Source organism: Vitis vinifera, chromosome 14, assembly GCF_030704535.1.
Source record: "Vitis vinifera cultivar Pinot Noir 40024 chromosome 14, ASM3070453v1".
In the NCBI taxonomy this organism is placed as follows: Eukaryota; Viridiplantae; Streptophyta; class Magnoliopsida; order Vitales; family Vitaceae; genus Vitis; species Vitis vinifera.
Genome location: NC_081818.1, coordinates 6,169,806 through 6,191,956, shown reverse-complemented (window position 1 = coordinate 6,191,956; position 22,151 = coordinate 6,169,806). Strand labels below are relative to the sequence as shown.

General features: G+C 36.8%; 1 protein-coding gene across 3 annotated transcripts in view; it reads left to right on the top strand.

Annotated features, from left to right (window-relative positions):
* Positions 1–22,151, top strand: part of LOC100264068 (uncharacterized) — an 85,819-nt gene that overhangs the window by 35,642 nt on the left and 28,026 nt on the right. For 2 of the 3 annotated variants that reach the window (XM_010661648.3, XM_019224901.1), the window contains 17 exons: positions 104–173; positions 1,040–1,103; positions 3,587–3,735; positions 3,882–4,009; positions 4,094–4,151; positions 4,561–4,658; positions 5,060–5,147; positions 5,371–5,436; positions 5,518–5,577; positions 7,754–7,840; positions 7,929–8,115; positions 12,589–12,632; positions 12,716–12,847; positions 12,935–13,066; positions 13,692–13,744; positions 13,837–13,885; positions 17,324–17,382. In XM_010661648.3, coding sequence (XP_010659950.1) covers positions 104–173; positions 1,040–1,103; positions 3,587–3,735; positions 3,882–4,009; positions 4,094–4,151; positions 4,561–4,658; positions 5,060–5,147; positions 5,371–5,436; positions 5,518–5,577; positions 7,754–7,840; positions 7,929–8,115; positions 12,589–12,632; positions 12,716–12,847; positions 12,935–13,066; positions 13,692–13,744; positions 13,837–13,885; positions 17,324–17,382 — 1,524 coding nt within the window. The remainder of the gene's footprint in view (positions 1–103; positions 174–1,039; positions 1,104–3,586; positions 3,736–3,881; positions 4,010–4,093; positions 4,152–4,560; positions 4,659–5,059; positions 5,148–5,370; positions 5,437–5,517; positions 5,578–7,753; positions 7,841–7,928; positions 8,116–12,588; positions 12,633–12,715; positions 12,848–12,934; positions 13,067–13,691; positions 13,745–13,836; positions 13,886–17,323; positions 17,383–22,151) is intronic. The other variant, XM_059742465.1, reaches the window with a different exon arrangement.

The window sequence follows — 22,151 nt, the reverse complement described above, 5'->3', positions numbered from 1 at the left end:
GAGAAATTCCTATAATTCTAGCCTCCTTTGTTTTCTGTCCGTAAAAAAGGAATCTCAGTCAATTATTATGTATGCAAACTATTGATTCTGATTCTCATTGTAGGCATCCAAAGAACACTAATGTTGTTGAGGGTATGGTTAAAGCTCTTGCTCGAGTTGTTTCAAGCTTACAGGTGAAAGATGTGCTCTCTCTCTCTCTCTCTCTCTCTCTCTCTGTTGAATGATTTATATTAAAAGAAGAAAACAGGTACAAGGAAGAAAGATATTTCCTTCAGAGGAAGAGAAAAGGAACTATAAAAGGAAAGAGAACGAAAAGGGATTTAAAAAGAAAAAAAGGTCAACCCTTGGTTGAATCCACCTTAAGGAGGGTGGAAGTGTCTCTTAAAGTTCATATTTGATACCCCTTGCCCAAGAATTCAGGATCTTTTTTGGCAGAACACAGTATCCAATTATAATCCACCACCATTCCCAGGATGAAGTTTCCCTTCTGCTTAATGAGATAGATGATTGTTGAAGACTTTGAATCATGAACAGAAGCCCAACTGATGACTTGTTATGAATTTCATTTAGTTTTCAAGCATCGAGTCTCATTGACTTAGATTCTTTGAGGCCTTGAAGAGCAAGAAGATCTGCTTGATGACATTAACAACACTATTTAATTTAGGGAACCCTTTGAGGTTATGAATCTAATGATTAATAACACCTCCATTTTCACACTAATGGCCTCCTAATCCTTAATGGTGCATGTAATAGGTACCCCTGTAAACTCCTTTCCATTTGGAATATTTTGTGATTATCTTCTCCGCCCCTTCATGCCATGATTGGATTGTTCATTATGATGTGGGTGTCCTAATTGCTGTCCGTTATGGAGCATCACACATATATCTCTATTTCTGATAGCCCTGGTGTTTTAATGCCCTTTGCTCATGGTTCTCCTCCAACAGAAATTCCAATTTCTGAAAAAAGCAGTTTTATTTAAATAGTGCAGTTAAACAATGAAGATCATGTCCTTGATTGATGAAAATGGTTAATTTTCTAGGTTCAGGAAACCAGTGAGGAGAGCCTGACAGCTGTTGCAGGGATGTTTAGCAGCAAAGCTAAAGGTGATCAGTTTGTTCGTTGTTACATCAAATGTTTAAAAGGGCACCAAGTATTCTTTTTTTTCAATTTATATAGTTTGGTTAGTTATGGTTTTCTTGACATCAATAACAGAGATAAAAATCTTATGGTCTTCTTATTTTAAAGACTTTTTTCATTCATGGTTCTTTGTGTTGCTGTTGGAATCATTGAACTGCTATTTGGTGCATCATCTCGAACAGTTGTTCAAGTAGCGAAGATTAAACTAATGTATTTAACAGCCAAATTTAGTTGGTTTATATATCTGGAATCAACTGGCAAAAAAAGGCTAATGGAGATTGAAAATTATTCACTTTCCTGTGAAAGCTGGGAGAAAATAAATATAATAATGGTGGAATAATTTGGATTCAGAGGTCAAGATAAGGTTTCTTCCATTTATTTATGTATTTATTTTTCAAAGTGTTAACTTCTAATTATAATCTTAATTTGATCTTTGGCATTCATGATTTTTTTACTGGTAGACAGAAGACAGAGTGGCTGGAGGTGAAGTTTAGACTTCGAAGAATAGGTGTTACTATTTGTGAAGCTTTTAAAATATAGTAGCAGGGGTACAGTTTTTTACAAGGAGTTCTGGGGATTGGTCTGGAGATTTTTGTTCAAGAATTTCATTAGTTTTCTAGAGAGAGGAAAAAAAAAGCAACTTTTCTTAGTGCATGTTTCAGTATGACCATTGGAGCTTTCTTCTTGACACAAGGAGTGTGATGGTCTTTTGCTCCAGCTATCCTCTTTGTTAGTTCTAGATATTCCTTTTAGTATCTCTTTGTAATGGTGCAACTCTATTACTCATCTGAAATATCTATAACATGGTAATTGGGAGAATTGTTAGGGAAAAAGGCTCATGGAAGTGAAACTGTTATTTTATATTATTTTTTGAAAAGTACTTTCACACTGAAGCTTGAAAGCGGGAAAGATGAACTAATCAATACAATAGTTCCGTCCTTCCAAAGATAATAATAGAGTATAGTGCCAAGCGGATTCTGCCCCTAAGTAGAATATGTAGTAAAGAATGCCAAAGGAGGTGTAGCCTAGCTCAGGAGAAGTATATGGGAACACCTAAAGCATAGAAAAAATAAAAAATTAGAAGAACAACAATGGCCATAACAAGAGCCTCAAGCCAACCTATTAATGAAACCTAAAAGGATTGGCCCCCTTTCCTTATAACACTCATCAAGGAAACAAACAAGGACTTGAAGAATAAATCTTCCAGCTTCTTAACAGCCATAGCAAGAACCTTAAGCCAACCTATCAATGAAGACTCCTCTTTGTTTCATTCCATACCAGGATTGTCCTCCACACTCTCCTTCCATACCTGGTACTGAATGAAAAAATGTTGAACTATCTTCTCTGGATTAAGATACATGCAGCATCTGTCGATCAAATGAGCCAGTGTCTAGTTGATTGATTCGCCGTCAGAATCCTTTTTTCAACCTTTCCTTTTTTGTTTTTATTCTTATAAAAGTTTAGTGTGAGCAAAGCTCAATCACAATAACCAGTGGAAATTATCTTGTGGAAAATTTACACCTAATGGATTGAATCTCATACTCCCATATCTTAGGCATGGTGTTGGGTGATAATCATTATATTCTATCAGCTATTTCAGATGGTTCTCCATCTCTGTTAGGTTAAGGAATGAATTCACCATCTTTTTGTTCATTGCAGTTCAGCTCCTTTTGAGTTGTTCAGCCCACGGGTGAATTTTTTATTATAAAGAAAGAGTTGTTCCAAAGGAAGATTCGAATTTCTTTATTGTTCCCATCATATAGGAGAACTAGAACCTACTTCATAGCTTATGTCATTTTCCTCTCAATATTTCCTATGTGTATGTTCCTAACATGGCCATCGGTAGCAATTTAGTGCTGAAAGTGAATTATTGAATTGTGGATCTCCCAGAAGGAATGTTTGTTTTGCATCCCACTGTGGACGGTAATAGCAAAGAATCATGGGGAAGCTAAAATTTTTTTTGTCATGTTCCTTATCCTCGTCTGCTTGATGAAGTATCCACAACCTGCATTGGTGGAAAGGCTTCTTAGTGATATTGTTAGAGAGAGTTTACTGGATCCTGGATGAAATATTATTTATTACCTCATGTATTTATTCCATATTTAACTAAAACAAAACCTAGATTTCTCATCCAGGTATTTAAGTGTTTAGTTATTTCTCAAGATTAACATGATTTGTTGGGTAGAAGAAGTGAGGATTGGGGTTCTTATGACTCCAAGATAGTTTTAGCCAGTGTCTGATGAAAAAAAAAGATAGCTCTAGCCAGGCCTTTAGAGTTGACTGTTTTGAAGATTTCTCTCTCATACTAGCGGATGTAAACAAGCTTGTTGCAAACCTTTTCAAGTTCAGGAGCATTTGAATATTGTATTCTTGGAATCCTTGCTTCATCAATTGTCATTTGTTGCTATTCCTATTGCCCATGCAGAATGACAACTTGCACTTCCTGCAGGGATTGAGTGGAGCTTAGATAATGACGCATCCAACGCTGCAGTCTTGGTAGCAAGTGAAGCACATGCAATTACGTTGGCAGTTGAAGGTCTCTTGGGTGTTGTCTTTACTGTGGCTACTTTGACCGATGAAGCCGTGGATGTTGGGGAGGTGTGTGTACATGTGCATGATAAGTTTGTTTGTTTATGCCTTAATTTCCCTTTGGTTTTTTATTGATGTCTTGTTTATGTCTGGGGTTACTATTTTCTCCTTCAGTTTTTAAGTTTGTTTGTCTTCTTTTCTACTGGCGCAAACAGCTTGAATCTCCCAGATGTGATAGTGATCCACCGGCAAAATGTACTGGGAAAACTGCAGTTCTCTGCATCTCAATGGTTGATTCATTGTGGTTGACTATACTTGATGCATTGTCTCTGATTTTATCAAGGTATGATGAAGTTGCCATATAAAAGATTTAGTAATCTTGAAAAAGATCAGTTTATCTGTATCTGACCTGATGTTAATTTGGAAGGTCACAAGGAGAGGCTATTGTGTTGGAGATATTAAAAGGCTATCAGGCATTTACTCAGGTAATATTAAGTTCAATAACTTAATTATTTTCTTATCACCTTTCAACAGGGTGAAGAATATAATATCTGATAAAAAAAAAAAAAAAAACAAGATGAGGAATATGATAAATATGGCTTCAGCTTTGAACATTGTTTATTGATTTTTTAGTACAACGAGAAAAAGAAAAAAGCTGTTTTTTGGCTCTTAACCCCTGAAAAAGTTACTTTGTGGCTTATAGGCTTCTTGGAGTGGTTAGCCTCCAGATAAGGGTTGGTGGGGTTTTTTGCTTTTCTTTTTGGTTGTGAGGCTTAGCTAGCTTGTATACTCCCTGTATACTTTGTGGCTTTTTTGCCTCTTTTTAATATATTCTGTGCTTATTTATCAAAAAAACCCCTGGAAAAGTTGATAATTTTCATGATTACTGTGCAGGCATGTGGGGTTCTTCGTGCTATAGAACCTTTAAACTCTTTCCTAGCATCACTATGCAAATTTACAATCAATATCCCCAGTGAAGTTGAAAGGAGGAGGTATGCATGGTGAAGAATTCAGTGAATTTTGTTATGTGAGCCATATTTCTCTGTGGCTATTCTTATTTTGATGAGACGAATATGAGGTCTGCAGATTGCTGCAAATGCTAGCACTTTAGTTTCTTCTGTAAAAGTAGATAAGCTGCATTCCTTCGGCCTTCTCGTTCTTGTTCTTACCAGTTAAAACTCATGTGGTTTGCACATGGAACACACGCGCACACACACTCAAGCATATCCATGTTTAATCAAAGTATTCTACTTCTCATGTTTCATATCTTAATTATTTTTTACTGTTATTTCTTAGTTTTCTTTTCTTCAACATTTATATGGTTTTCATATCAAATTTTAACATTTTATAAATATAAGGAGGCTGAAATATTGTATTATAATTGATAATTCAGCAATGCTTTACAGTCTCCTGGCTCAAGACGTTCTGAACCACTGGTAGACCAGAGGGATAGTATTGTCCTTACGCCCAAGAATGTGCAGGTATGGATTTGATCGTCTTTCCAGCATTTTTATTTGTACCATTTCCTAGAGCTAAATAGTTTCTGTTTGTATTCCTCCCTGAAACTCAGCACTAAATTTTTTTCTGCAGCTAGTTTGTTTATGAAATGAGTGTTTTTTTTTTCTTTCTTTATTTTTGTTTCTTTTTTCCTGCATGTTTGTCCATCCTTTACATGATTGATTTCTAATTTCTCTTGCAACTCAGGCTTTAAGGACTCTTTTCAACATAGCTCATCGTTTACATAATGTATTGGGCCCTTCTTGGGTTTTGGTATGTTGAATAACTTTTAAGTTTATATTTGTAGATAGCCTAAGTTTATTTCTAATAGTTGTCTCTGTCAAATATTTGTAGGTGTTGGAGACTCTAGCAGCTTTAGATCGAGCAATCCACTCTCCACATGCTGCCACACAGGTAATTATGGAAACACCTTACTTTGATGAAACATCTAGCTGTTAGCAGTTGATTTAATATTTGCTCTATGTATATTTAATGATAGGTGAGAATGAGAACCTCAAATACTTAAAACATCTAATGAGAACATGAATAACTAATATGCCACATATCTTACACCACTTGTTATCCCTCTTCACTGCCTTAGGATGCGCCCATGCCATCAGGAACTCACTAATGATAATTCTTACATCAGCAAGTGCATTATGCTCAGTTAGGAAAAACTTGCCCTTGGGACAATACTCTTTTAACTTGAAATATCTTCTTCACGTCTTGTGAGATAATCCACATTAAAGCATTTAAGTAAAAACTTGCTCAAGAAGCTCAGTTGGAGGCCTGTTTTAGGCTTCTAGTATCCTTCTTTATTTTGTTGGATGGATATCTCATCCTTCCTTGTAGAGTCTTCTATATTCTAAAGATATTTTTGTTTCATATTAAAAAAACAGGTCCTTTATGGTAAAATAGGAATATAGTTTTGAAATTTTCTTTTCCCTTTTTCTTTTCTTATTCTGAGAAACCCTAGCAAAAACTAAATCATATTATCATCAAATGTTACAAATTTTTTGCCTTGATATATGGATTGACCTAAAGGGAAGTGAATCGATCAAGTTTTCTGCTTAAACTTTACCAAGTTGATCAAAATTTATCCAATTAATTTTAATGTAGTTCCATTTTCAGTTCACAATGAAAAATCAATTATACAAAAAGTCAAACATTTTATATACATGGAAAACCCTAGCAGGGAAGAACCATAGGTTATGCAATAGCAAACACTTCACTAAAGAATAAATGTAGATTAGTTTAGCAAATGGTATTACTCCGCATCCAAACTATGGATACCTTCACTGTCTTAAAGATTTGTTGACTCTACACGCCTCGATCCCCTTGATGATGTTGCAAACCTACCATTGGCCCTTTAGTGATCAAACTCTAAACTCCTTTTTAAATACATGCTAAAGACCTCCTTGAGTGCCTTCAAGAACCATGATCCTGCACTGAAGGTCATATGCATTGTTAATGGTATCCTGACTAGATTTTACCAAGGCTCTAGGGGTTTGAGGCAAGGGGAACCTTCTCTCTACTTATTTATTTATTGTTGCAATAGAGGCCCTTAGTTGTCTTCTCATAAGGGTTAGGGAGGGTTTCGAGAGTTAGGTTGGTGGTGTTTGATTTGTTGTTTGCAAATTACACTCTCGTTTTCTATGCGGCTTCCCTAAGATCAAATGATCCATTTAAGCTAGTTGCTCATGTGGTTCAAAGCTTTATTAGGGCTAAAACTAACTTACTTTAGATTAAGCTGATTCATATTGGTAGGGTGAAGCATGTTAAGGAGTTGATCTCTAAGTTAGGGTACAATGTAGGAGGACTTCTATCTACTTACCTGTGCTCTTTTTAGATCAATGGTGATCCAGGATAGGGTAGAAGAGAGGCTTCACAAAAGACTTATCAATGTGGATTCATATCTCTAACAGGGGTAGACTTATGTTGAACAAGAGCACATTATCTAGTCTTCCTGCATACTTTTTATCTTTGTTTAGTATTCCAAGGAAAGTAAGACTAAGGTTGGAGAAAATTCAAAGGGATTTCCTCTGAAGAGGTGGGACGTTTGAGAAACTAATGCATCTTGTGAAGTGGCTGATAGTGTGCATAGAGACAACTAAGGGGGGTTAGGCATTAAATTCCTTTCTTTGCTTAAGAAGGCACTTTTATGTAAGTGGAGTTGGTGATATGCAATTGAAAAAGGAGCGATTTGGAAATAGGTCAATAGTGACATTTTTAAAAAAAAATGGAATCAACTATCGTCATTTATCTTAAAAGGAGAAGTATAAGAAAGAAGGGCAATCCTTCAAGGATATACAAAAAGCTTAAAAAGTAACCAAGTGCCAAGCCCCACTAGGAGGAATAAATACAAAGGAGAGAAATACAGATTTAATACATTTGTTGTTTTCAATCATATATGTATGTATGTATGTATTGATAGGCCATATGTAACCTTGGCATATATAAACTTCATAATGATTCCAGTATATTTTGATGGGTATTTGTTTGTTTTCATTTAAGGTTGTATTAATCCAACAAGTTTTATGGTTAAGATTGGTCATAAAAGTTTATGAGTTCATCTCATTGCTATGTTTAGGAGGTATCCGCCACTGTCCCAAAGCTTACAAGGGAATCATCTGGCCAATACAGTGACTTAAGTGTTCTCTCTTCTTTGAATTCTCAGGTAAGAAAAGCGCATTCGTGATTTTTTTCTTTTAAGGGCAAACTTTTGGGCAAAATGTTTTAAACTTTTATCTCTCTCCTTTGTGAAGCTTTTCGAGAGCTCAGCGCTGATGCATATATCTGCAGTTAAGTCACTTCTTTGTGCATTATGTGAGTTGTCACATCAATGCATTCCTGGAACCTCAAGTGTTTTTGGGCAAGCATCAAACCAAAAGGTTGGCAGCATAAGTTTTTCGGTGGAAAGAATGATATCCATCCTTGTCAATAATCTCCACAGTATGTAATCTTTTATACCATGACTTTCTACATTTTTAAGCTTAATTTATGAATTATGAATCTCATCTGTGGTGCATTGTTTATTCTTTAAGATATGTGATATTTATGATCTATCAACGAGACATGTGTTTCTTGCTATGGGAAATGCATTTTGGAATTTGTTATTCTTAGATTTTCTTTCTAATACTTGCATGCACCTTAGAGTAACCTATACATCTTTTCACATGGATTTGCCATGTTATCCCTTCAAACTTATGTCAACTCAACATGGATACTGCTGTCACACCCTAAGTCTATACTAGTAGAAAAGGTTATTGGGAAGGTGGTTTCAGGGTCCGAGAGTGCCTTTGTGGACAGTCTTAATTGCTAATAAGGCTACAAATTTGATAAAAAGGAGTTCAAGAGTGGGGATGGTGTGTAAATTGGACATAGAAAAAGCTTATGATTATGTCAATTGGAAATGGAGTTCAGATTGAGATAGATTTGGTGGGTTTATTATTACATATCTACGGCACAATTCTGGTGAATGCTATTCCTGCAACCTTCTCTAAAGTTATAGAGGCTTGAGGCAAGGTGACCCTCTTTCTCCTTATCTTTTTGTTTTGCTTATGAAGGTCCTCAATTGTTGCATTTCAAAAGTAAGGCAGGGAGGGTCAAAAGTAAGGTGACCCTCTCATTTGTGGTTGGGTCTTTACTGAAGAAGGGAGTATTTTTTGTTTCCCCCTCTTTTTTGTTTAGCCTTTTGGTGCTTATTGTTTCATCTCAATTGTTTTGGTTTCATGAATGTTTTAAAAGCGCAACTAGTGCACAAGAGTATATAGGTCATATACAATAAGCCAGAAGGCTAAACAAAAAAGAGGGGAAACAAAAAATACTCCCTCCTTCAGTAAAGACCCAACCAATCAATAAAATCAACCAAATATATAGAGCCTCCACCTATATACACCGTAATCCATAGAGATAGATTGTTAAAGAAATTGCATTTGAGTCTTTGGTCTGACATTTTCTCACTTTCAAAACATCTTCGATTTCTTTCCTTCCCAATAGTCCAAAATAAACATAAAGGAGTGGCTCTCCAAGCCCTAATGCACCTTCTACCTATGAAAGGGCCATGCCACCTTAGTAAAGCGTCTGTAACCATTGTAGAGATAAGCCACCAAAAATCAAAAATAGAAAACACCAACTGCCATAATATCCTTGCCTTATTGCAATGAAGAAGAATGTGATCAATGGATTTTGCTTCCTCTTTGCACAAGGCACACCTGTTGACCATGTCCACCCTCTTCTTTGCAGCTGATCTAAAGTCAACACCTCACCTCCACATGCCTCCCAAGTGAAAAAGCTCACCTTAGAAGGGATCTAAGAGTTCCAGATAACCTCTAATGGGAAGGGGATGACACAATCTGATTCTAGAAGAGGGTAGGGAAGGTGCAAGGGGTAGATGGATTAGGCTCTTTGTTTGGTTCTAGGGTGGGTAGTTTCCCTTCTACATACCTAGGTTTGCCTTTTAGAGAGTCTTGTAGTGTGGGATTTGGTTTAGGAAAGATTCAAAATGAGACTATCCTCTTGGAAGAAGGAGGGACTTTTGGTGAATTGGAAGATCGTTTGCTGAGATGAAAAGTATGAGGGGTTAGGAATTAGAAAATTGGAAACTCTAGTGGTGCTTTGCTTGGTAAATGGCTTTAGAGATTTGAAAATGAGAGGAATAGTCAACGAAAGAGGGTAATTTGAGGCAAGTTTGGAGTAGTGGATGGGGGTGGTGCATGTGCGAGGTTAGGGAGGCTTTTGGAGTGGGTTTGCGGAAAGACATTAGAAAAGGGTGGGCTGATTTCAATCTTTGAACATCAATCCAAGTCAAAAATGGTTTGAGGGCCATGTTTGGACAAGTAGGAAGGGAGGGTGCTCTTTGAAAGAGGCTCTTCCTATGCATTTTAGAATTGCCCTTGTCAAAGATGCGAGAGGACCTGATTTGTGGGAGGCTAGAGCTGGAGTCAGTTATTGGTCTCCTCATTTTTGAGGTAGTTCTAGTATTGGAAGCTAGAGGTAGTGATTTACTACTTGAATTCATAAGGTAAGATTGTATGGCAAAGGGAGAGGACAACTTTTGGTGGTAGGTAAGGAAGGAGGTGTGGGAAGGTCCAAGTGAAGTCTTGCTTTAACTCCTTGTGCATGGTAAACTTGTATCATTTTCTTGTGGAAGGGGTTTGGGGCATATTTGGTTCTTTGAAAGTGATTTTCATTGCTTGGGAAATGGTATGGGTTAAGATTTTAACCCTTGACAACTTGAGGAGGGGTTTGTTTTAAGTGAATAGATGTATTCCTTACAAGCCTAGTGATGAATTAGTAAATCACATTCTCATTCTTTGTGATAAACCTGAACACTTTGGGACTTTTTACTGGCAATTTTCATAATGCAATGGATATTTTGAGAGTCAGTTAAGGAGCTGCTTATCAGTTGGAAAACGATAGGCATGGATAAGCAGCAAATAAGGAATGACATATAGCTCCTCTTTGTTTGTTCTGGTATATTTGAAGAGAGCATAATGGTAAAATGTTCAAGGAGGAGGAGCATGCAAGTCAAAAATTGAAGGAGGTCTTTTCGAAGTCTCTCATTGAGCGGTCAAGGGAGTCTTCGAGGATTTTGAACAACACATTACTGGACTTCATTAATAGTTTAAATCAGGGCTTGATGGCTTTATGTGTTACTTTTTGCATTCTTTTCCTTTTGTTCTTTTGTGGGTGCATCTTTGATTACATAGGGTCTACCCCTGTCTACCCCTTTTGTTTGGTGTTCTTAATTACATCATTGCTTACCTATCGAAAAATATTTTACACCAATACAACTTAGGCTCATGAATCTTATAAATCATGTCAAGCTATGTTGGTTTGTAAACTAATTCTTAAAGAGTGGGACAGTTAATAGGAGCATTGATGCCACTTTCATTGGTGACTAGCCTAAAGGTAATAAACTTGGTGACTAGCCTCTAAATGATACAACAAAACTGATGTCTAAGTGCTTAAGAGGAGTTTGACATGAGACTATTCATCTTTCTTATGGAACATTTGTCGAGGGTAATAAATTTCTAATGTAGTTTTAGTCACCAATGAAGTAGCAGATGAGAAAAGATGCTCAAGAGAAGAAGGGATTGTCTTTAAGATTGATTTTGAAAAAACATTTTACTATGTAGGTGAGATCTTTTGAATCAGGCCTTAGAAAGAAAATGTTCAGGAGCAAGATGGAGATCTTGGGTTTGTGGATGCTTATTATTGACAATTAATTTTTCCACGCTAATCAATAGGTGTGCTAGAGGACAAGTAAAGACATCTAGGGACTTAAGAGAAGTTAACCCACTATCTCCCTTTCTTCTCACCATAGTGGTTGATGTTTTGAGTAGATTGATGTTGAAAACAAAGTAGTGTGGCTTAGAGGGCTTTTTGGTTGGTAGTCTAGTACGAGTGTAACTTATTTATAGTTTACAAATGACACTATCTTTTTTTTTTTTTCATGAGTTAGGTCACTTGACTTGCAAATCCTTATGCTACTTTTGATGGTATTTGTGCCTATCTTTGATCTCAAGATAGATTTAGATGAAAGGACCTTGTTGGTTAAATGTAAATAAGGCCCAAGTTCGGGCTTTAGCTTCCTTCTTAGTTTATGGGGTTTTTTATTGGCCCTTATCCTATTTGGGTCTCCCCCTTAAGGGGGTAATCCAAATGGTGTTTCCTTTTAGGATCCAATCTTAGAAAGGTTTCTGAATGATTAGATGGTTTAAAGAGAGCTTGTTTATCTTTTGGTGACCAAATAATTCTTGTGTAACTCATGTTTTTCACTTATTGTCACTTATTTCTTATCAGTTTCCCTAGTTCCAATTAAGTGACTTAGATGATTGGATGTATACAAAGAAATCTTCTTTGGTTTGGAGTGGGGTAAGGGAAGAGAGATGAACTTGTTGGATGGACCAGGTGTGTAAGCCTACGAGAGAAAGGAGTATAGTAGATAAGATTTTCGGGAAGGTTTCCTCATCGTTCACATGTACTTTCAAATCATTATCAATGAATTATTGTTTCAGGTAATAACAATAAGTAAAGAAAAAAAAAAACTATATCACCATTCAGGGGGTTCTGTGTCCTTCATTTCCATTGTCCACAGTGGCTTTCTATAGAATGTTGATGGATGTGCTTTATTCAGAGTTCCTTTGGTCATGTCTTTGTCAAGATTCTCTCTACTGTATGTTTTCATTTTATTCTTTGGTATGATCTTTCTGATAGTGCTTCATCTTTTTAATGCAAATAATTTGTGATGGTGACTTATGAATTTCATTCCTTTTTTCTTTTTTTTTTTTCTTTTTTCTTTTTTAATTCATGCTTTTGCATAGGGCATCCTTTAAATGAGGAGTTATATGAAGTTAGGATTCTTGAGTTCAGATACTTTGTACTAGTTTCTTTATTCTGAAATTTTCTACTGTATCACAGGAGTAGAACCATTATGGGATCAAGTTGTTACCTATTTTCTTGAGGTGAATATAACTGTTATTCTTTTTATAGTTCTTTATGCTTTCACTTTTTACATCATTCTTGACATCACAAGAATATTTTGCAGCTTACCAATAGTTCTAACCAGCATTTACGAAATATGGCGCTTGACGCATTGGATCAATCAATTTGTGCTGTTTTAGGTTCAGATCGATTTCAGGAATATATACCATCTAAGGCCCATAGTGCATCTCATGATGTGAGAATTGTCATCCTTTTTGTTTAGCAGCTACATATTATTCTTAAACTAGGGATTGACGCTGCTCCTGACTGAATTTCTCTCCAGATGGAAACCATCAATTCAGAGTTGAGGTCACTTGAGTGTGCTGTCATATCCCCATTACGGGTCCTTTATTTTTCTAGTCAAATCACTGATGGTCGTGTTGGAGCTTTGAAAATTCTTCTCCATGTGTTAGAGGTAATTTATTTCATCTTAAGGATGATTAAATGTCACACATCTTTCTATATTATGCTTCTCATTCTATTATCATAGAATTCTTGTTTTCCAAGCAAAGATGCTTTTGCAACACTTGACTCGCACAAATTGCCTATTTAGCTAGCAGGCTGATGGAATTTATTAGCTAGAGAAGGTTAGGCGAGCACACACAAAAAGTGCATACTAAAGAGTAAGTGGACTTGTATTTTTATGAGAGTTTTACAAGGATTCCGTTGTTGTATGGTGTGTTGCATCACCCATGGTTATGTTGGTTGGTTAGGAACAGTACAAATGGCATACATCCCATAATAGCAACCAATTAAGCCATCTTCTGCTTATTTTAACTCCTCATGTAAGCATTCTAGATATCCTAGAAAAATTTAGCGTCACCTTGTAGGTCTAGGATTTCCTAGAGTTCTCTAGAACAATCTAGCATGTCCTGGATTGGCTATTCTACTACCTTGCGTATGAGCATACCTCCCTCTTACAGACCACTCTATGCCATCAAGGGAATGGCAGGTGGAAACATCACCTGTTATTGAGCTATCATAACACATTTGCTTTCTGGCACATGTTCACATGCTTTTTCTGCAAATTTTCCTTTCAGAGGCACGGAGAGAAGTTGCACTACAGCTGGCCAGATATTCTTGAAATGTTGAGGTTTTACTTTTACTTGCTGACTTGCGTTTTATTCTCTTGTTTTAATGGTTCTGCTTCCTTGGTTGAATTTTCCCTTTTTTCTGTTCCTTAAGGTGTGTGGCTGATGCATCAGAGAAGGATCTTGTCACTTTAGGATTCCAGGTGAGGGAAAAACATCTAGTTGGGTGGAATGTAAAAATTTTCTGCTTACATGCACACACAAACACACACATAATGTCCTTTTTTTTGGTGAATCATAATGTTTCTTATTTAATTTTTCCTTTTTTTTTTTTAATGAATCACAGTATTCCACACACATTCACTATGTCCATTTTTTTAGTTAATCATAAGGTTTCTCATTTAATTTTTCCTTATATCTATACCCCCACCACCCACCTACACATTGTCCTTTTTTTGTGAATGATATTGTCACCAACACACACAATGCCATCATGACTCATAATATATGTCATTTCATTTTTTCTGATAGGTATACACCTGCCCTCCCTACCGCTGACCAATACCTACCCACACACAAAATGTCCCTCGTTAATCATAATGTTTCCCATTTCATTTTGCCTTATAGTTTTGCACGCTCACACACAAAATATCACTCTCAAGGTTCTTACATGCAAACATATTAATGGAGATCTATGTCCAAAATTGATATCAATTAAAAAGAGTGCTAGAAAAATTAATAAAATATGGAAATTTTGGATAACTAGTTGGGAAATGTCGATCCCCGTGCCATCCATTCCATGTTCATGGTTGTGCCTTCCTTTCAAACTTGTTTTTTTCACTTGTAAAAAGAATACATATCATTAAGTAGGAGAACTATGGAGCCCAAGTGATGACTTCATCTTAATGAAAAACTAAAAAGTCCCTCCATGATTTCTATATCCATGTTCTTCCACATAACAAAAGAGTAGTGTTAAATGACAATGTATTCTTTTAGCCACAAATGTTTTCCCCATAAGAAAGAGATTGCAAGCATGTTTTGTTAGTTTTTTGGCTAATTTCAAGTCTTAAAAATAAATGTAGATAAGAGCATCCTATTAGGAATTAATGCCCTGCTCACTAAATTACTAATTTGACTATGTTAGTTGTGTTGGATTAGCCCCTCTTATATTTAGGTCTTCCTATTAGGGCATTAGATAAATAGCCTGCTTGTGCCAAAGTGGTATATGCATATGCTTTGTATTATTTTATTAGTAACACATCTTTCTCTCAATTAACAAATGGCTTTTAGGTGTGAAGAAGTATAACTAAGTTGTTACAATTGTAGTTTGTGGATGACACTATTTTTTCAAGGATAGAACAAAGGATTTGCAAAGTCTTAAGTTCATTTTGTCGGTTTTTGGGCATATATTAGGTTTGAAGATAAATCTAAATAAGAGCAAATTGTTAGGAATCAATATCAATCATGAACAAATCATAGGCTAGCTATCTTGTTAGAATGTGTAAGCTTTGATATTATACTCAAGTTTCCTTTTGGAGGGGAACATTATTGGATAAAACCAATTTAGCATTTTAATGGAAAAATAGTATACATAATTCCTCCATATATAATAGTTGACTAATTCTACCAAATATCACTAACAAAAAAAAAATTAAAAAATAAATAAATAAATAAATAAAATCAACCAAATATAATACAACTAATCAAATACAACCAAATCCCTAAATTTATGGAATTATACCAATTTCCAACACTCTCTCTCAAAATAATTTGAAAATATTTTCCATTTTCGATTTGCTCACCATTGAATTGGAACTTGGACTAGGAATCCCTTTAGTAAAAATGTCAGTTAGCTACAACTTAGATGAGATGAATATTTTCTTTTTGATGAGAACGAATTAGTCCACTATCAATCTTTTCTTTTTGATTAATTGTCTGTCTAATCCAATATGTTTGGTCATATCATGTTTAACAAGATTATGAGCAATGTTTATTGTTGCTTTGTTGTCACGATACATGCTCATAGGTCTTTCAATCTCTACTTGCAATTCCTTTGGTAAAGTTTTAATCCACACGAGTTCACAAATGTGTAAGGTCATAGCTCAAAATCCCATACTCACTTTGTGGTGGGAGATGGGACTAGAAATCTTTTATGGGAAGACTTGTGGTGGGGGGATTAACCGTTGTGTTCACAGTTTCCAAGACTTTATAGAGTTGTCATAGTTAGAGACCTCTCCATTTCAGCTATTTGTGGCAATGCCTCTTCTCTCTCTTGGAATCTAATTTTTCGCTGCAATCTAATTGATGTGCAGATTGAGGATCTCGAAGAATTAATGACTTCTCACATTCGTGTACACTTGTTCACATCTATACTAGATGCGCGAGCATGGGCATTGACCTCTTTAGGCTTATTCTCAATAAATATTTCTTCCTTGCTTTGTCCAAATTATCAAATTTAGTTCCTTTCCATCCTACCAATTTTATTTGGAAATCAAAAGTCCCATCGGTCAAGGCCTTTGGTTGGTTAGTGGCACACAAGAAGGTGAATACCGATGACTTGCTTCAGTTGAGAAGACCTTCCAAAGCTCTCAGGCCGGAGTGGTGTATTCTATGTAAGGGGAGTGGAGAGATGAGTGACCACCTATTTCTACATTGTCCGTTCACTTTGGGGTTGTGGCATGGGCTTTTTTTATAGGTAGGGATGTTGTGGGTAACTCCACCAAAGGCAAGACACTTTGGAAGATTGTTTGTCTCACTTTGGCTGGTGTGGTGAGAGAGAAATGTTAGGATCTTTAAGGACAAATGGAGGACGTCACAGACTTTATGGGATTTATGTCATTTTTTTACTTCTTTGTGGGTCTCTTATATTGATGAATTTAAAGGTTGCCCTTTAAATGTCATTCAACTTAGTTGAGTTATGGTATGTACACCACTAGGGTTGGGCTACCATTGAGAGGTGCCTAGTTGTTTTTTCAAGAAAGGTTCCTCTAGTACATTCTTTTGTGGTCTATCTTTTTGTACAATTTTCCTTGTATAGTAGAGTGTCAACCTTAGCTGTAAAATGGAACCTGTTATTTCTGTTGTTTTTGTTGTTTAGCATATAGAATGATTTAAAAGAAAAAAAAATGATTCAGGCTAGAACTACATCAATATGATTTAGATTATAAAATTATAGATGGACACCTTGTATCTTCATGTTGCAAACATTTTGGCTCTAACAGCTAGGTTGAAGACTCACATGATTGACTGCAAGCTCTTTCAAATTCTATATCTGGTTTGTAGATGATCATATGAACTTCAGTTTGCTCTTCTTCTTCTTCATGCCCTGCAAACAGTTGCTGATGATCTTTTGTTATCCATTGAAATCTGGATTTGTATCAGTTACATTTAACTGTCAAATGTTGCTAATATGCATATCGGTGACTCTCTCTTGTTGACAATTATTGTCAATCATGTATTCTTTTTTAAAGCTTGGTCTCTGTTTGTATGGTGAAGTGTATCCTTCTATATCTAGCTTATATAACATACTGCGATCAGATGCTGAGGTTTCAGTGCTGTCATTCGAAATTTTTCCTTTTGTGCTATATACTAATATTTTGTCTATATTTTATATCCTACTGATGTGTTCCTTTTTCTTTTAGAGTCTACGTGTCATTATGAATGATGGGCTTTCAACTATACCTGCAGATTGCCTCCATGTGTAAGATTACATTTTAGAATTTTTCAATAATTTTATTTTCATTTTGCTCATTTTTTTCTTCTAAAAAAAATCCACATTTTTTTAGCTAAACATTGTAACTTTTTTTTTATGAATATTATCACTGAAAAATAAAAATATTTGAGTAAATTATGAAGTTCTTTTAAGCAGCTTCAAATGGTAAGGTTAATAGAAGAGTTATATTGCTAGAATTTTAGTTTATAATATGATGTTGTCTAATTTCATACTAGTTATTCCATTTTCTTCTCATTCCTCTCTCTCATTCCCCACAGAATAGAGTTGTTTGAATATATGATTTGGATACAAGATCCTGTATTGAGAGCAATGGATATTTCTATCATTTGATTAGAAAACAAGATCCTGCATCCAAAGTTATGTACTTTATTCATGCACTTCAAAGAATTTGTAGCCTTGCAAGCATGACTTCTGCCATAAAATGGCCTTCAAAATGGAGTTAGCTGATGATTCTGGTTTCCTTCATTTGAAGCATGTTTGTAATACCACAAGAAAATTTATGCAGCCTCTGAAGAGTGTCTGCTGTAACAAAATTAGAGATAAATTTTTAACCATTTATCTCTCAAAAAAAAAGAAGAAAAATGGGGGGAAACCTATTAAGCTAACATAACATGAAATTTAGTGTTAGCTTTGGATATGACTAAAAGAGGATCAGAACTTTGAATCTCTAAATATTATTCTTTCTTGCTTCTTCTTTTTTTTCTTGTTTTTTTTTAAAGATATTCCTTGTCAGTTCCTCTAGGAGTAATTTATGTGACGAGTTGCCGCATTCATATCAATATTGTTGATTGATGTTTCTTTGCCAGAGGAGGCTTATTGTCCATGAGATTTCTGTGCTACGTGGGTTGAGGTTTGGGGTGACAGGGTTGGTGATTTTGACCAATAAACAGGCTGGCAGTAGAGCTGGGGGATGACTCAAGTGGATACACCTAACATATCCTTACAAAATTCCAAGCATGGGATTAGGACTTGAGTTTCTTTTATAATTCCCTGGGAAGTAGCCCTAGCCTGTTAGGCCTTGCAAAGATATGGCCATGATAGGGGAAGGTCAATAGCCAAAACTGGCCCCTGCAACATCACCAAGATACCACAGGGTAGGGCTTTTTGGCCCTAGAATCAGAGATTGACACTCCTGGGTGCTAGGATTTGTTGGTAGATAGTGTCAATAAGGGAGGTGTGGGGCCCACTGTGATGACAATTGGCTGGCCTCCTTGGTTCTTGGTGATGAGGAAGCCTATCTTCAGAAATACATAAAGAGAAAACCATAGACAACAACTCCAAATAAACTGAGTAGTAAACTACTAAATCATTCGACCAAAAGTGGCCCCTGCAGCATCACCAAGATACCACAGGGTAGGGCCTTTTGGGGCTAGAATCAGTGATGGACTCTCCTGGGTGCTGGGATTTCTTGGTAGATAGTGTCAATGAAGGAGGTGTGGGGCCTACTGTGATGGCAATTGGCCAGCTCCCTTGGCTGACACTTGGTAATGAAGAATCCTATCTTAAGAACTAAATAAAGAGAAAACCATAGATAATGACTCCAAAGCTAGAGGAAATAATTTTGAGGGAAGAAATTCATTGGAGACAAAAAGCTAAGGTAAAATGGGTTAAGGACGGGGATTGCAACTCAAAGTTGTTTCACAAAGTGGCTAACGGGAGACGAAACAGGAATTTCATCAAATTCTTGGAAAATGAAAGAGGTTTGGTGTTGGACAATTCCGAGAGCATCACAGAGGAGATATTACTTTATTTCAAAAAGCTCTACTCGAGTCCTCCTGGTGAGTCTTGGAGAGTAGAAGGTATTGATTGGTCCCCTATATCAGAAGAAAGTGCTTCTAGGCTGGATTCCCCTTTCTACGAAGAAGAGATCTTTAATGCCATCTTTCAGTTAGATAGGGATATGGCGTTGAGGCCTGATGGTTTCACCATTGCACTGTTTCAGGATTGTTGGGATGTGATCAAGGAAGACTTAGTGAGGGTGTTTGCAGAGTTTCACAATAGCGGGATTATTAATAAAAACACCAATGCCTCCTTCATAGTTCTTTTGCCCAAAAAGAGTCGGTCAAAGAGGATTTCGGATTTTAGACCTATCAACTTGATCACTTGTCTCTTTAAGGTAATAGCAGAAGTCTTGTTAGGGCGACTAAGAGGAGTACTACACGAGACCATCCACTCCACTCAAGGTGCTTTTGTTCAAGGGAGACAAATTCTGGATGCAGTTCTTATAGCCAATGAGATTGTGGACGAGAAAAGGCGATCAGGGGAGGAGGGAGTTGTATTCAAGATAGACTTTGAAAAGGCTTATGACCATGTGAAAGGGGATTTTTTGGATCTTGTGTTGGAAAAGAAGGGATTTAGTTCTAAATGGAGGAGTTGGATGAGAGGTTGTCTGTCGTCAGTCTCTTATGCTATTCTAGTGAATGGTAATGCTAAAGGGTGGGTCAAGGCATCTAGAGGTTTAAGGCAAGGTGACCCTTTATCCCCTTTCCTGTTCACTATTGTTGCAGATGTGTTGAGTAGAATGTTGTTGAAAGCTGAGGAAAGAAGTTTGCTGGAGGGCTTCAGGGTAGGTAGAAATAGATGTAGGGTGTCCCATCTGCAATTCGCAGATGATACCATCCTCTTTGCTAACTTTAGTGAGGAAGAACTACAAACTCTTAAGAGTTTATTGTTAGTGTTTGGTCAAGTTTCTGGGCTTAAGGTCAATCTTGACAAGAGTAATTTTTTTGGCATCAACCTTGATCAGAATCATCTCTCTAGGTTAGCCTTGATGCTTGACTGCAAGGCTTTAGATTGACCTATACTTTATCTGGGTCTTCCTTTGGGAGGGAATCCAATTGCTTGTGGATTCTGGGATCCAGTGATTGAGAGAATCTCTAGGAGATTAGACGGGTGGCAAAAGGCTTACTTACCTTTAGGTGGTAGGATAACTCTCCTACACCCATGCCTTTCCCACATCCCTAGCTACTTTCTTTCTCTGTTTAAGATTCCAGCATCAGTGGCTGCAAAAGTTGAGAGGATGCAAAGGGACTTTCTTTGGTCAGGGGTTAGGGAAGGCAAAAGAGATCATCTTGTTAGTTGGGATGCAGTGTGTAAGCCAAGGGTAAAAGGGAGTTTGGGGATTGGGAAGATTCCTTTAAGGAATCGCGCTCTTTTAGGGAAATGGTTGTGGAGGTTTCCTAGGGAGAGTACAACTCTGTGGCATCAGGTCATTCTTAGCATCTACGGGACACACTCAAATGGTTGGGATGCCAACACTCTAGTCAGATGATCACATCGTTGTCCTTGGAAGGTCATTGCACAAGTCTTTCAGGATTTTTCCAAGTATACTCAGTTTGTCGTAGGAGATGGGGAAAGAATTCGCTTCTGGGAAGATTTGTGGTGGGAGGACCAAATCTTCAAAGACCAATATCCAAGACTATTTAGAGTAGTAATGGATAAAAATATTCTCATATCTTCAATTCTCAGTTCGGCTCGCCCTTTCTCATGGAACTTTAATTTCCATCGTAATCTAACCGATTCTGAGATAGAAGATCTAGAACGCCTCATGCGCTCTCTTGATTGTATGAATTTATCCGCTTCCGCTTCAGACGCAAGATCTTGGTCCTTATTGTCTTCAGGATTGTTTACAATCAAGTCTTTCCTTATAACCATGTTCCAAATGCCTGATTCATCTCCATTTTTCCCCACTAAGTTTGTATGGAAATCTCAAGTCCCTTTCAAAGTTAAGGCCTTTGTCTGGCTTGTGGCACACAAGAAGGTAAATACCAATGACTTGCTACAATTGAGGAGACCCCACAAAGCTCTTAGCCCTGACATTTGTAAGTTGTGTATGGAGCAAGGAGAATCAACAGATCATCTCATCCTTCATTGTTCTATGACGTTGGGGTTGTGGTACAGACTATTTTAGCTAGCCAAGATGGATTGGGTTCCTTCGAAAAGCATTTCAGACATGATGTTCATCAATTATAAAGGTTTTGGCAAGTCCAAGAGAGGGTTAGTTATGTGGCAAAACGCGTGCATAGCTTTAATTTGGGTTGTGTGGCGGGAAAGAAATGCTAGGATATTTGAGGACAAAGCTAGGAATTCAGAGAATCTTTGGGACTCCATTCATTTCCTTGCTTCTTTTTGGGCTTTTTGTTCCGCGGGTTTTAAGGGCATCCCCCTTAACGTATTACAACTAGATTGGCTAGCAGTGTGTAGTTCCAATGGACGGTGTAGTGTCTTGTTATTTTTTTGTGTTGTTTAGTTTTTCTTTTGGCGGGAGGATTCCTTGTCCTCCTTTTGTACTTCTTTTTCTATCAATATATTCATGCATGGTTTCCTATCAAAAAAAAAAAAAATGACTTCAAAGAAACTGAGTAATAAACTACTAAATCATTCACTGATTTCCTTTCCTCTTAGACAAGTAGGACCAGCAAACTGTGCTCCACTATCTGACCTTGAGATGGTCCATAGCCAACAGTCTCTCTCATACTGCAATCCAGAAAATGAAAGCTATTTTTGGCAGCATGTTCGTTTTCACCAAAAAAATTGCCTCTGTTTGAATCCTTCCATCTTATCTTCAAACATCTTTCCCTTCCCAACTGGGTCACACCATTAATTGCTACTAAGAACTCCTCGACTGTCTGTGATTTCCAATCCCAAAAATCTTCCACAAACCTTGGATTTTAGAAAGCTCCAACTCCTTAGTTTTGGCATCACTGACTACTGAAGCCCTCTTTGTCTCTAGATAT